At 50.7% G+C, this 15,476-nt stretch overlaps 1 protein-coding gene across 1 annotated transcript in view; it reads right to left on the bottom strand.

Moving 5' to 3' along the window:
- INSR (insulin receptor) overlaps nucleotides 1-15,476 on the bottom strand; it is a 37,669-nt gene that overhangs the window by 4,674 nt on the left and 17,519 nt on the right. The window contains exons 3-13 of the mRNA XM_021378897.1: nucleotides 12,883-13,198; nucleotides 11,270-11,415; nucleotides 10,833-10,977; nucleotides 10,372-10,586; nucleotides 7,937-8,063; nucleotides 7,052-7,302; nucleotides 6,557-6,724; nucleotides 5,672-5,873; nucleotides 1,434-1,705; nucleotides 1,028-1,170; nucleotides 241-400 (exon numbers count right to left, since the gene is read on the bottom strand). Coding sequence (XP_021234572.1) covers nucleotides 241-400; nucleotides 1,028-1,170; nucleotides 1,434-1,705; nucleotides 5,672-5,873; nucleotides 6,557-6,724; nucleotides 7,052-7,302; nucleotides 7,937-8,063; nucleotides 10,372-10,586; nucleotides 10,833-10,977; nucleotides 11,270-11,415; nucleotides 12,883-13,198 — 2,145 coding nt within the window. The remainder of the gene's footprint in view (nucleotides 1-240; nucleotides 401-1,027; nucleotides 1,171-1,433; nucleotides 1,706-5,671; nucleotides 5,874-6,556; nucleotides 6,725-7,051; nucleotides 7,303-7,936; nucleotides 8,064-10,371; nucleotides 10,587-10,832; nucleotides 10,978-11,269; nucleotides 11,416-12,882; nucleotides 13,199-15,476) is intronic.

Raw genomic sequence — 15,476 nt, forward strand, 5'->3', positions numbered from 1 at the left:
GTGAACAGCAGCGAACACGGAGCTGCTGGAGGTTTGTGCAGCTCGGAACAAGAGCTCAAACTGCTGCTCAACACCCGAATTATGAAAACAGACACAGCCCCAGCTAATCCTAGGTTCCTGGAAGTAGGTGTATTGGTAAACGCGTCATGAGCCTCCACAGCACCCTGTGTGCTGCTCGCTTCCAAGAGCGATCTGGGTTCCTATCAAGGTTAAAATGCTGAGAAAGAAAAAGGAACTCACAGTAATCAGCCACATAGAAGTAGGTTGGTTCTGTCCAGGAGCCGTTCCCAGCCAGCGACGTAGCTCGAATCCGCACGCTGTAGTTCCCGGGCTGCAGCCCACGCAGCTTGCAGCCCTGCTCGCTGGCAAAGTGCTTACGGGAAACGCAGTAGTGTGCTTCCTGCGGGAGGAGGGAAGGGGCACGCTGCGTTACGCTGCCCTGCAGCTCTGTAACAGGACACTGGATTTCTTCCTCGCCTCCTCGATGAGCAAATGTACACAAATAGGGTTTTCACATGCTCAGGACTTTTCCGAGATAGCGGTTTGTCCTGGATTTGCATTTTACAGTGCAGTAGTTCAGATTACACGGAGCGTGTGCCACTGGCTGTACCAGACCTCAGCCCTGAAACCCAAGCTCAGCTGGCACTGCTCCACCCGCGCGGCACGGCCGCCTGCGCCCACCAGCTCTCTTGCTGCCCAATGCTTTCTTCATTTCTCTAAGCAATTTAAATGTACACATCTAGTTTCTGTCCTTCTGTGCAATACAATTAAAAAAAAAAAGTCCACGTAGAACGTCAGCAAATTAAGTGTCAGAGAAAACGCGTCACCGTGTCTTGTGATGGCATGGGAGGAATGTGCCAAAGGGAAAGGAGAGCCCGGAGACAAGCAGAGGTCCCTCCACGTGCAGCTTCCAGCTGTTACCCACCAGCAGCTCCCACCACCACCACCACCACAGCGACCGCAGCAGGGAGAAGCAAGGAGCTGCTTCCCAATTGTGCTGTGCTAAGGAACAAGTGAAAATTCTCACCTCTGTTTCCCCCAGACGTCCGTAATTCACTTCATACAGCACGATAAGGCCATTTGGCTCCTTGGGTTCCTGCCACTTCAAATGCACGGTGTTTTTCTCAACCAGTTCGTGGGTGACTGGACCAACGATGTCATCCGCCTTAGCTAAAGGCAAGGTCACCATTAATGACATTTATTTCACATCTTTTGCAAAACACAAAACTGAGAAAATTTCCTCCATCATCTTTTCCCATCAGGAAATACCCAGAGCACCAGCCCTACACGATGTGATAGGCCAACGATGATCTTAGTGGCCTTTTCCACCCTTAATGATTCCATGATTCCGTATTTCTGCAGCTGGCTCTCATAGGAAAAGCAGCATTTTGGAACAGCCACCCACCCAAAGCAAAGCTCATCAAGCTAATTACCTTCCGGCATCGTCCTGGCACTGACATAAGCTGCAACACTGCATCGGGATTCCTGAGCGTCGTGGTTACAAGCATGGAGCTCAATGCGATACCCCGTGAAGTGCCGCAGGCCTGAGATAACCAGAGACTCCTTGGACTTCACTTTTTCAAAGGGTTTCTGCTCCTCTGCACTCTCAGATGCGGCTGCAGAAGAGTTTGGAGAGGACGCGATGGTGGGGATCACCACGGTGGCATTTGCGACGGTGCCCAGGTCTCTCCGCTTTCTTGATGGCCTGTCAAATAATGTGACAATGTTATCTGTCACACCCCATATAAACGTCTCCATCTGAGAACAAATAGTTAAAATGAGAGAGCTCAGAGTGCAACTGAAAACTCAAATTCAAGACCCTTATTGGCAACGAAATGAAGAAATTCCAGACTCTCTGGCTTTGTTTCCTAAGCGAGCAGTCCACCCGAGCCCAGAAAGCACAGAATGATGTATCCCAGCACACCTTCCCTGCACAGCTCTGCACACGGGGGAAAGCCCAAGTCAAAGGGATTTGCTGGAGAATCCCAGCTCTGCCGGAGCTCCCCACGGCACACGGCGCTGCCGCCCCGCACGCACCATGCTGCTGCAATGCCCGGGGAGTTCCTCTCCTCCACATTCAGCTGTGAGCAAACACGGCCATGCCACAGCCCCCAGCTCCAGCGACCTGGGACGTCCCACACCTTCCAAGTGCCATAAACTCGTGTTCCTAAAGCAAAGTGGCCCAGCTCGCTGACGTACACACGCCGCTCTGAACCCTTGGTCTGAGCTTGTCCACTTAGGCAATGTCAACCTTTTCCTAAGACAAAACACATTCAGTCCTTTTCAGCAGAGCAAAGCGAAAGGCACAGATTCAGACTACGCATTGGTTCTGCTGTTTGTGAACCAAATATCGCTTCTTGAATTAAGCACTTCAATCTGAAAATCAATTTGCTGCTGTTGTAAAAATAGAACCGGCGTGTGACCGCATCAACCCGCTGCACCCAGCGCCATGCCAGCCAGCGCCTGCAAACAGAGAGAATCAATTCTGCAGAACTAAGAACCGCTCCGAAACGTCATCTTCTTGGAAACAAAAGAAACAAGGATCAGAACAGAACCACATCCGCCACCAGGAACGCCAGGTTCCGCCCAGCGTGGTGAATCAGCAGTAGGATTTGGTGGCACAAAAGGAATTAACGCCGCCCGGCCACGGGGCTGTGTATTTTAAGGGGATGATGATCTTTGTTTGTGTGTGCGCGGCTATTAAAGGGCACAAAGAGCGACCCGAGCTGAACCCACACTTGAGGCATCTCCAGCCTCTATAAATGTACCAAGCCGTGGAAGCGCAGCCCCGCTGCCGGACTGAGCGCCGTGCGGGCCGGGCCACAGCAGCAGCCCCAGTTGTGCTTCCTGCAGTGACGGATCCCAGGCAGCACAGTACCCGCTGCCGGGAGCCGCCAACCAACGCCGGGCAGAGCGCACGGTGCTCATCCACCGGGGGATGCCGCTGCTGCCAAGCGGCAGGGTCAGCAGGGCGCATTCCAGCTTTTCATTTTCTCTCCCTCTCATTACTAATTAACTGCAGAGGCACCGTTCTGGAGCTGCCCTTACCTCAGCGCAGCTTGTTCTGAGCAGTGCCCCCCAACAATGGGGCAGAGGGCAGAAACCCGGCCCCCCCCCGCTCAGCGGGACGATCCTGACGGAGCTCGCAGCAGAGCTGCACGCTGCTGCTCACAAAGCGTGGATTCAGCTGCTCCTCCTGCTCAAGGGAATTTTGTTTTTCACAAGTAGAACCGTTATCTGATCACTGATGCAACGCAGAGTAAAACACAAGACGCTGTAAACCCAGGTCTCCCCTTATTTATTACCCAAGGCTGGCAGCTATTTTCTTGCCAAATTCTCTTTTCCACACGCTCAGACCCAGCACGGCTGCCCCTGCTGCCAGCCCGCCTCCCCCTGTGCCGGCACAAGCGGTCGTGTGTCTGTCCGTACAATGAGCGGCATTGGACGAGGAGGCCCAGAAGAAAACTGCTTTTAATGAGAGTCATTTCCCAGACCTCGTTCGCTCTGCAGCCCGCTAATATCTGTAATGGCAGAAGTCTGTGTGACAGAGACTGACACAGAAGGACAGAGGGGGAGAGAAGGGTGACACTGCTCCTTCAGTAGCGATGGTTGTTGAGAGCAGACACGAAAATACATCCTGAACAGCAGGCAGTTACTTCCCCTCTGCCTCTCAGGACTTTTATTACTTTTGAAACCTTTCCATGCTTTCCACAGAGCCATGGAGCTGCTGAGGTTGCAAAGCACCTCCAATGTGCCCCTGCACACAGCGGGGCAGCTGCAGCGGGCTGCTCAGGGCATCCAGCTCTGATGCCTCCAGGGACGGAGGCTCCCCAGCATCCCTGGGCAACCCGTGCAGCTTTCCATCACCCTTCTGCTTCAATCTGTGCAAAACTTGTTCCAATATAAGAGCAAATAACACAGGAAAGAAGAAACAAAGCATCAGGTGCTGATGGCCACTTTGTGCAGCTGCTAAGGGAGGTTACAAAGCACGTGGTGCAGAGGTACCCAGTAACTCTGACTGGGAAAGCTGGTATGGCACAAAGCATTTGGACACTTCTAGTTTGCCTTGCCAGAGCAAATGAAGCCACAGGACTTGTGATGGTACCTCCTGGAGCAGCTAGTCAGCTGTGCAGACAGTGAAGGAGCAACAGGACAAGGCGAAATGGTTCCACACTTAAAGAGAGGAGATTTACACTGGATATAAGGAAAAAGTTCTTTACAGTAAGGGTGGTGAAGCACTGGCACAGGGTGCCCAGAGAGGTGGTGGATGCCCCGTCCTCGGCACTTCCAACCCAAACCATTCTGCAATTCTATGAGATGTAGGGGAGCAATTTCTCAGCTGCTGCTCTGCAGCCCTGCAGCTTTCTGCTCTCTGCTGGCCTCATCTCCACACTTCCTCCCCACAACCAGCAGAAAGCTTTCATCTCAAGGGGAGGCCACGCAGTGCTTGAGAGAGGCTGAGACTACTGGGAGCATCATAAAAAAGAACGCTCCATGCTCAGATGGCAGGCTCAGGACAGGCTGCCCCATGGCAGGCAATAGGCATGGTATGCACAGAAAAACCAATTCTAATCCACGCTGTCACAGCCTGAAACCTGTTAGAAAAGACACGCAGGATGCATGTCAGCAGAACAATATCCTTACTGCTTGCTCATAACTTAAGGGGTTTGTTTTTAAATATTAATTAGTCTAGGGGCAGTAGAGGTTTCTTCCTTAGCAGGTTGACAAGGTGGCACATCCTGCTGGTTGGTTTCTTCCCAAAATACATACCCCAGAAACTGGCCTGAGAAGCATCCTGGGCTGGCTGTACAATAAAGTTAAAATAAAACAAAAAGAAAAGAAAAAAAAAGAAATCAGATTGTCAGAATCATCTGCCTACATCAAGAGGGGTTTGGCTTTGTGCACAGCTTGCTTCCCTGGTGCTTTTACGCATGGTGTGTCCTGACACTGCAACTTGTCCTTCTGATCAGCACTAAAAGCTGCAAAAGGGGTGATGTGACAACTGCAGGCACCAAGTCAGACTCTCAAAGAAGAGGAATACACTGAAGTAATAAACAATACTCAGTGCGGTAGGGTGGCTTTTGTCAGGCAGCTGCAAATAAACATTTAATAGCTAAGGGCAGGAAGCAGAGAACAAATTTAGAGCACAGAATACATGACAGCGAAGAGGGTAAATCATTATGGCCTAACCTGATTCCCAGTGCTCCCTTTGTAAGTTGCATATGAAGTGTGAAGACATTCAACACCACTTAATGTGACACCGTGTGTGCCATTCAAAACAGGACATTCACCACCCACAGCAGCTGCATTCCTCGTGGTACTGGAGCTCTTTCCCAGACTAAGCACAAGGAAGACCACAAATACCGTGCTACAGGACAAGGCTGTGGCGTGGTAAACTTCCCTTTTCCTTTTCCTTTCTTTTCAAAGGGATGAAAAGCGAGACCACGGCATTTTAAGACAGAAAAAAAACCCGGCTATTTTTGGCATCACACAACTTGGAGCGAGCTGCGGGGCTTTAGCTATTTGTGGAGGATTCTCCCTTTAATCTCAAGCTGAGGAGAATTCAGAGACAGGAAACAGAGCGGGCTCTTCCAAACCCACGACGACACCAGGAGCAGGCGCCCAGCTCCCTGCCCCACTCCGCACAGGCAGCGACCGCTGCCGCTCGTACCTGGGGACGAACACCTCGTTGTGAAGATAGTTCTCAAACATCTTGCGGAAAGCAGACTCCTCCAGCTCCTTCTGGATCTGAGAGTCGGTTTTAGGACAGGAGCAACATTCTCCGCTGACATCCTCACTTTCGCTTTGGTTATACTTCTGAGGGTCTTCAGATTCAAAAGGAGGTGACCATGTCCTTGAGGGCAGTTTTAAGCCTATGGACAAAACAATTTTACTATCATTCATGCTTGGCATGCCAGAAGTAGATGTTTGATCCTACCAAGATCCAAAACGAGCGTACACAAGATTCATGGCACATTCTGCCTCCCACGCTTTCATATCTAGGGTCACATTCCCTCTCTTATGACAGGGCTTTGATTCAAATCTGTGCTAACTCCGAAATGAAGCTCAGATGTCACTGTCACCAGAGTTCTACCCCTGCTCCCCTCAGTTTGGGAAAGCAGGGCAGCAGATTCTGGGAGTTCTCAGTGGAACTCTGAATCCTGAATGCACCCCAAACCCTAAGGCACAAAATGCCTTCAAAAATCAACTTGGCCACTGATCTCCACAAGTACTGCAATGTTTTACCTCGCTTCCCCACAGCTGTTATTAAACTTGTAGCTCAGTTTAAAAAGAACAAGCGCAGAAGGGAGATAAATATATATATATTTGATTACTTTGTGAAAAAATGGTTTTGAAGATCTTTTGCACATGACTCAGCAATAGTGACTAATGTAAATGCAGCTGAACGGGGATAACACAACTGTGTCTCAAACTGTTTCTTGGAGAACAGCACCAGAGCATCTCCAAAGCGTGTGAAAAATCCCCATAAATGCTGAGACAGCTCCACCATCTGGAAGGCCTGAAAGAAGGGCACAGAGCGAGAACTGCAACTCACCCTTCAAGCAGTAATCGAGTTCATAAAGCTCGCTGTCCTCTGCCTGCTGCTGCCAGTACACCAGGTAGTGCGTGATGTTGCCATTGGGCTCCGAGGGCGGCTTCCACTTCAGGATGATTTGGGACGAAGAGTTGGAAACAGAAATTGGATCTAACGGGACTGACGGAACTGTGTGGGTGGGAAAGAGACAGAGGTCACTTCCACCGCTCTGCGACAGCTCGACAAGCAAGCTCCCATTCCCACGGAACACACGCAGGACACGGCGGTGCGCACACAGGCTCTCACCCACGGCCACGGGAACCCGATGGAACCAGAGCACAACGGCGCTCCCTCCTCACTCAGAGTAACACACATTGTTCCGTTTCTTTAGCAAGAAATGGAAGGGGCACAAAGGGGCAATGCCAGCAGAGAGTTTCACAGACACAGGACTGCTGACACTACCAGCCAGAAGTCCGCTTTTCATTTGCCATGCAACGTTAACTTAATGATACTGACCCGTAGCGTTGGTCTGGACGTAGATGATCTCACTCTTCGCACCGTACGTCCTTCGCTCATCCGAGAAGGTGACCAGGGTTTTAACGAACACAGCGTACTGCGTCCATGGCTTCAAGCCCCGCAGCAGCCAGCCCGGCTGGGCCTGGGCTTTGGGCTCGTTGGACCGAGGCGGGGGGTCCACGTCCACGACCGTCCAGCTGTTGGAGCCGCAGGCATCCTGCCCATCAAACTCCGTCACGTTCTGGTACGGACTTAAAAACAAAAGAAAAGCTTCAAATTAACAAAATCGTGACATCAAGTTTCTGGAGACATGATTTCTAAAGACATCCCTTACCCCTCGGATAAATTCTAGTTATCTCATCCTATGCGTCCTGTGTATTCTGGAAATAAAGCATAGGGAGCTTTGCAACCCCGCCTCCTACCAGCACCACGCATCAGGTACTGCTCCACAGACAACGCAGACAAACTCAATCTCAGCTAATTGTTTTCATTTGTATGAAAAACAGTTTGGCAAAACTGATTTTTAAAACACTGTTTCCCACCTAAAGGGGAATAAATAACTCTGGAGACAGTGGGGAGATGGCTGGAATATGCATGCCTGGAACAGCTGGAACAACTGATGCTGGGGTTGCTCTTAAATGAGGGATTTTGACTTTATACAACTCAGTTAAGTCAGGGAACTTAATTACTACTTACATAAAAGGGCAACATTGGAAACTTAAGCGTGGTCTCTGTGATTGTCGGACTCCTAATTAGCTATGACCACAGCAGTCTTAATACCTACTCTTCAATGCCAAATGTCATTTGTGGAAGCCCAGCACAGCTACTGCTTTGTAGCCCAACCATCAGCTGCTGAAGTTCCCCTCTCCCTGAGCTGCCACTTACGCTTCTTTGTAAAAGAGCATAAATCCCAGGAGGTCACGGAAATCAGGAGGCCAGTAAGGCTCCCACTTCAACAGGATCTTGTCATGAGACGTTCTAATGGAAGAAAACTTCAGCAATTCATTTTCACCTATAACAAAATAGAAATGACAATATTTTTGTTAATGCTAAGAGAAGAATAAAGTTTTCTATTTCTCAGTATTTTAGAACTTCCTGTTCTCCGGGGAAAAAAATGAGAACCTTGGTATTGAGAACTACTCATTAAAAACTTATCTTGTTTCAATGCTATCCTTGCCCTAAGCCAGGGGTTGGAACAGATGACCTCCTGAGGTTCCTGCCAGCTTACATTTTCCTACGATTTTAGGAAAATAATCCTATAAAGAGCTGAACTACGTTCTACTAAGTGTGAAATCCAAAGGCAACGCATTTTAAAATTCATGACAAGACACACACATGAACCTAGTAATAGGGTTTGCATCGTTTTCGTAGGCACCGCCTCACCCAGGAGCAGCGTGGTCCCTTTGCAAACAGCAGCACAGGACAACAAACAGCTGCAGGAGGGGTGGAGTTCTGATTCTCAAGGGAAGCATTACCATGCGGTATGTCCAAGCAGCCCAAGGACAAACTGCACTGCCCTGACGGGATTTGCCACTCCTGCAGTAGCTGCACACAGGATGAAGAACATTCACTTTGCTGTCCACACATCCAGCACAAACAAGGTGTTGTGTTTGGGAGTCGGTTGTTTTGGGGTTTTTTTTTTGTAAACAGGATGCTGCCAGTGTGAAAACTCGAGTTGAACCATAAAATCAAAAAGCCAAACACACCAGCAACATGTGGTTTGAGGTGGGGGGTGGCACACAGCACATCACAGCAAGGCAGGGTTAAAGCTGGCACAGAAGAATGTGACCGTGTGGTCCAGCTGCCTTCAGCACAAAGCAACCAGCCAGCCCGGGAGCTGCAATGCCACAGGAGAGCTGGACCTGAACCCCAAATGCAACCTCATCCCGAATGTGGGAAGGCCTCGCCAGCGTCTCAAGGGAGGAGATGACCTTTTCAGACAGCTTGCTCCTTGTGCAGCCTTCGCTCTGCCCATGAGGAGCTGTGATAGCCCTGAGGGTGCGGCTCGCTGTGTGTTTTTGCAGTGGGAATGGCAGTTTTTAGGTAGGTAGTCATTATGTTCCTCACTCCCCACCGTGCTGGCAGGCCCGTATGTGTTGATATGTGGCAAACCAGATTGGGAAAACGATTCAGCTGAAAGATCTTCCGTTGTTAAGTTTGTTCACTAACAGCTACACAGCATGACAAAAGGACAGATTGAAGCAGTGCTGTCACCACAGGATGATCCAAGCATGTGAAGAGAGTAAGGAGTTGAAATCACAGCTTAACAAATGCTGGGGGTTTTGGTGGTGATACCTGCATCAGCACCTAATGGTTGCACTAGATGACCTCAGTGGTCTCTTCCAACCCCAGTGATCCTGTACCACCCTGTACCTGAACCTGTTCCTGCACGTGTTAAAACTGTGTGAGGCTACACAACAAATTAGAGCAGGGACGTGACACGAGACAAGAACAACAAAGCAGAAATGGCTGCTTTTTACCCCAGATTACCTCTCTGATTTGGTTCACGAGGCAGTCAGCTAAGTGCTACCACCTTCAACAGGGAGTGGGGATTGCACGTGGCACAGAATGGGAGCAAACAGCAGGGTTGGGAGTGCAGGAGGGATGTACTGATGGCAGCATTGCTGCCAAAATATGTGTCTACAAAACTACACCTTCAGTGGCGTGCCTTTAGTTAGAGTATCAAGTACCAGTGCCTGTTTGCTCTGCTGCCGTGCTGATACAGGCGCTGGCTTCTTGCTGTCGTCGAAGAACTGTTAGCTTAAAAACCTCTGAAAAGCACAATAAAAACTGAGGAGAAAATTTCTCTGAGAGTTGTCATAGCAACTCCCTCAGATGGCTCCAGGGATGGTGAAAACCCAGTTCCTCCACACTGTTCATTCTGTGTTCATACTGCTGCCTCGTGGCACGGGAGAAGAAGATGATGACTATTAATCGGGCACTCGGCAGTAACACAGGGTCCTGGTTTGGACCGAGGTTACGTTGTGCTCAGCTCTTCAAAGCGACACAACAATACACTCAGCCCTGAAAATCTCACAGCTGAGCACACAAAGAGAAAACTTCTGAGGACTGAAGCTGGCAAGGCGGGCTCCTGGCCAGAGGCAGCACCCAGGAGTGCTTTTACTCGTGGCACGCTGACAGTGTCCCTGCGGTGTACAAGCAAGTGGCCAGTCACATGCCTGGTGCTTTACCAAAAGGACAAGGACAGTCCCTGGACAAAAATCATACGCTAGGCTGAGAGGCGTTAAGAGCATGAGGTTAGCAAAGATAGAGGGAAAGGAAAATGATCCAAGTGCCAATGCATTCTGAAAGTTCCTTACATGAGGCTTGGTCACCGTTCGTCTTCAGGGCTATGTCGTTCCTCTCCTGGCGCCCCTTAGTCCCAGAGATCTCTTCCATTTTGTGGATTTCTGACAAACACAGTTTGGGATTATAATGGAAGAAGAGTTTGCCTCGTGCAATCGTGAGGTTGTGTTTACTCCAGTCCCAGAGCTGGCGAAGATTCTGGTTGTCCAAGGCATAAAATGAATAATTTCTGAAAGCAGAGAAAGGAAAATGTTGGTAGGGGATCCACTAACTGCCCTTCCCCACATGCCACCCCCTGCCCCAGATGCCAAAGGAAAACAAATGCAAACTGTCTTCCCTGGTAGGCCACAAGCCACGGGCAGAGGAATGTTTAAAAATAATGTAGGGATTGTTTATCAATACAAATCACCCTGATAGCACTGGCACTCCTGACACTTCAAAGTAGTAGAGTCAGATATCTTTTGAAAGAACTCACCCAGCTTCTAATGTTTCTCCTCTAATCAGATGTAGTTTACGAAAAAAAGAAAGAGAAACCAAGGCATAAGACCGGCGGATTTTTAGGTAACCTGAGATTTCTTCTATCAAGCCAAGATTCGCTTCTAGCTCAGCTGCTATGTTATCTAGGGAGAGGAAAACATTGGTTTTAGTTTTCTGATATTGCAGGGGGGAACACTGATATCAGAGCCCAAAGAGATTAACTGGAACTGCTCTACGTAAATCCAAAAGACCTTACAAAAATAACTCAGCAAAAAAACCCCTCGTGAACGTGAGAAGAACTTTTGCTTTGCTGTTATTTCTCCCTCAGATTCAGAGTGGTCAAAGCAAAAAAGAAATGCCCCAGGTCATGGATGGTGTCATATTCAGCAATCTGACATCCAGTGCTCCCTACACCCTCACTCATGCACAACTTACTTCCTCCACGGATATTTATAACCAAGCTTCCATTAACAACTGTGCAGCCACGGAGCTCCTGTGCCGACGTCACCGAATCAATAGTCTTCTCTTTCCCATAGTCACAAACCTTTGGACAGGGCCCTGCACAGGGAGTGCAGTGCAAGCTGAAAAACAGAGAGAGTCAAGAATGCAGGTGAGATACTCTTTGAAGAATATACTCTGGGGCATCTCCAGCAGTTCTCCAAAGCAGAGTAATAAACTCAAAGCAGAACCATCCTGATAATACACCAGGGGATTCACTCCAAGTGAGTAGCACATGGCCCTGGGGAACTCCAAGTCACTGCTGACTACTCATAGAATTGTCATTTCCACATTTTGAACTCTAATTTGAGCGGCCTGGCCACCAGGATGCTGTACAGTGCTACCTGTACCAGGGCCTCCAGACCAAGAAACCCAATGCCTGCACTCCACCCCCAGAGCGTGAACCAATGAGCAGAGCTGGCCGCTCATCTGGGAATCCTCTGATTAAGGACTGTACATGAAGTTGTATTGAAAAAGGCAAGCAACACGTGCTTTGGGCTCTGGAGGAATGCTTCTTAAACGGCAGCAAGATGACTGCTTGCCCTGGTCATAACACCACAAGATTGTGTTTCCAACTTGTTTTGAGAAATAAATGCTCCAGGAAAAGCCCAGTGTTGTGAGGTCCCACTGGCAGCAGCCTGAACAGGCATAGGAGAGAGGAGATGGCAGCTGTTATACAACAGCATATCTACTTTGGGGGCTGCTGGTTCATTCTTTTGAAAAGCAAAACAGGAAACAGAATAAAAAGTCCCCTTAGAGTGAATTCTCCGAAACTGTTATGGTAGGAGCAAATGCATGTGAGCACAAAGCTACCAATATTCATAGGAAATCTGACTCATCCCAATATATAATGCTATTGTGGGACAAACAACAGAGTTTTCAGCGATATTCAGCTCAGCAACATCAATTATATAATTTCTTTGTTGAAAAAACCTGGGAACAAGCGGAACGGCTGTTCCCTGCTTTGACTTGTGCTACGGTTGTTTGTCCATTTCTGTCTGGCACAGCCTGAACCTGCTCAATGAAAGTAATTATGGGGATGAGGGACACACATTCTAAGAAAGACCCAGTCAAAACGTGCTATGCTCTCTTGATTAGACACAACTTCTCCCCATTCTGCTCAATAACAAGGCTTCCTGGTCCAAGGGCTGCTGAGGCTGCTCTGTTCTCTATTTCCCACCTCCCCTGTGGTTACAGGAGGACCCCTCTGACCTGAGGACACTCCTCCCTGTCTTCCAGCCTTCCTCTCCCACTTTTTTTTCCAGACTGGGGAGTGAGCAAGCGAGGGCAAATGAAGCAGAGCAAGAAGAAACTCTTGGCAGCTAGTAGGTAAGCCTGTCTGCTTCTAATGGCTTCAATTAGCAAGGTATTAGCTTGCAAATCATCTTAAAGTAGACCAGGTAATTGTCACAGACACTCAAACACCGGAATCTTGGTCTCTACACAGAGCACAAATCCTCCAAACCCAAGTGAAAGAAAAGCACAGGACACACCACCGGCCCGGCACCCAGCCCGCAGCGCGGCCTCCGCGCCTGCAGACCCGCACTTACTTGCTGGAATTCATGATGTACCCCGACGGGCACTCGTGGACGCACTCGTTGTTGTGGATGACGTGGCAGCCCGACTCGCGGGCGCTCTTGCACTTGTTGTGCAGCTCCTGGCAGAAGCTGAAGGTGACGCAGCGCCAGCCCTCGAAGCGGTAGTGCCCGGGCGGGCACGTCTCCACGCACGTCCCGTCCAGGTAGAAGTTGCGGCAAGCCACGCAGCGCTCCGCGTTGTTGGGCTCCGTGCAGTCCCCGAGGCACTCGCTGTGACAGCACTGCCCGTCCGACGTGCAGCCCTGCGACTTGCAGGCGGGTGGGCAAACTGCAGAGCGAGAAGGGACAAAGCTGAGTGCCACGGGCAGCACGGTGACAGGGGACAGGCACAGCCCCAGCAGTGACCACGCGCCGTCCCAGCGCCCAGCAGCTCGCTCCCTGAAGGGGCAGTCCTGGACCACACCACTGCTTCACCTCCACTTCTCAATCGCAAATTCCAGATTTTAAGAACGTTCTGGAGGTGTGCTGGCGTTTATACTTCGTTCACGCTCATCTTCCGAAAAAGCAAACTGAGTTTTATTACGGTCTCAGGCCACTTTAGATCAAACGTATTGTAAGAAAAAAAAAAAGCATCCCCAAACCTTCCTCAAAAGAAAATCTGCAAAAATCAAGCAGATTGAGTAAAGGAGCCACTCCTCTCCTCTATAACCCCTCTTCCCTACAGCCCCTCTCCCCTGTAACACTTCTCCCTCCCTCATAACCCCTCTCCCCTACAGCCCCGCACAAACCACGGCCGCTGGGTGAGCCGCTCATTTCCCTGCCACTCGGTGCTGGGGGGCTCACTCTGGGGAGGCTCCAGCCGTGCTGATGCACCACGGCGTTATTTTTAACTCCTGGCAGATGCATGCCAGCACTCAGTTGGACTCAAGCGAGCGCGCAGCGTGCCGGTCCCGTGGCACTGCGTGCTGCTGAGGTCCCATCAGAGCAGCGGGGAAGCGAAGCCCGTGCCGCAGGGCTGCAGAACTGAGCGCGTCGAGCAGCCGGTGCCAGCCCCGAGCAAACAGCAGCAGTGGGTGGGACGGTGCAGATGAGCAACCTCTGCTTCATTGCAGCCAACGAATCCTTCGAAAAATAGGAGCTGGCCACAGCCAAAGCTCCGTCCTAAGGTCGGTCTGACCCCGAACATCTGCTGCTCCCCCCCCAGCCACCAGTGCAGGTATTTTGCTGTGCACCCCCTAGACCCGCCCGTTAAGGCAAAGCACAGAGGGCATTCCCAATTCACTGTTTACGCAAAGCTCTCGCCCCTTCCTAGCGCTCGGTCTCGTTTTGTGAACTCATCGCTTAGAAATGGCAAAGGATCAAAATGCAGCGGGCAAGGAAAGCAGCCTGCAGATGGTACCTTGCAGCAGACCAAACACAAAACGAGAGGCCTGCTCCAAAACCACGCTTCTACGCTCTTTACGAGGCCGCGGATGGAGCCCCGTCTGGCAACAGATGTCACGGCTGCAGTTTATTAGAGATATTGGCAACAGGAGGACGCAGACAGAAAATTCCAGAATTTCGTCCAAAACAACTATTGAACGCACTGATCGCAGGCTGAAATCTCAAGGCTGATTGGGGGCGGGGGGGGTTAGGAGCAGCCGGAGCAATTCCTCAGCCCCGCAGCTCTCACCTCCCCCCAGGGGCCCGTGGGCAGCAGCAGTCAGCGCTCACGGCGTTGGTGCACAGCGCTTTGGGAAACTGCCCCGGTGCAAAACACGGGGTGACACAGAGCACCTCCTCCACCCGATGCCACAACAGTTTGTTTGCAATGGAAACCGATCTGCAAAGTGCTCTGCTTACTGCCAGGTCCCTAAACTCAGCTGCACATATTCACAGGGCAGAAACCACCTGAACTCTCCACCCTGAAGGCTTGTAGAAGGTACAGCTGAACTATTTTTCAGTTGTTCTGGATGCTTCTCTCTTTCCTGCTCTAAGAGCTCTGATGTGTAACAGACAGCTTGAAGACAGCCACGCAGCCAAGGCAACGCTCCTATTCCCTCCGCTACGCACTCCATAAATTGTCAGTTGTCATTCTGTGCGAATGCTCGGCACCACAGACCCGACCAGGTGACGAACTCTCAAACCCAAGCACACACGCTGGGTTTGAGAGTTCGCATCGCATTTTTTAAGCACCTGAACAGCCCCTGCCCCAGGAGGAGGGCAGCAGATCCACGCTGGGCAGGGGGGAGCGCAGGCCCCAACCCGCCGGCCGGGGCGGATCAATGTTTAACCAGCAGCGAGGGCGCTCTGCAGACCTGGGACGCAACGCGTCCTGCAAAGCCTCCTGACCACGGATCCAGGCGGGCACTTCTGTGCGCAGCTGAGGCCCAGCTAAGGGGGACAGAGGCAGCGGAGTCAGCGCGAAGGAATTCCCACCTGCAGGGCCCTCCCTCCTGGGCCTCAGGTGGGAGCGGAAGGAGCACAAACAGCCAGGGGATCTGCGCTCAGCAGGAGGGTCAGTCAGCACTGGGCTGTCTGGATAATTAACGCCATTTGAACACCGAGGTGTGGTTAAAAACATTCGCATTAGGTCTTGTTTCTTGCTCGCTGCTAAAAAAACACTA

Source organism: Numida meleagris, chromosome 27 (assembly GCF_002078875.1).
Source record: "Numida meleagris isolate 19003 breed g44 Domestic line chromosome 27, NumMel1.0, whole genome shotgun sequence".
Classification (NCBI taxonomy): domain Eukaryota; kingdom Metazoa; phylum Chordata; class Aves; order Galliformes; family Numididae; genus Numida; species Numida meleagris.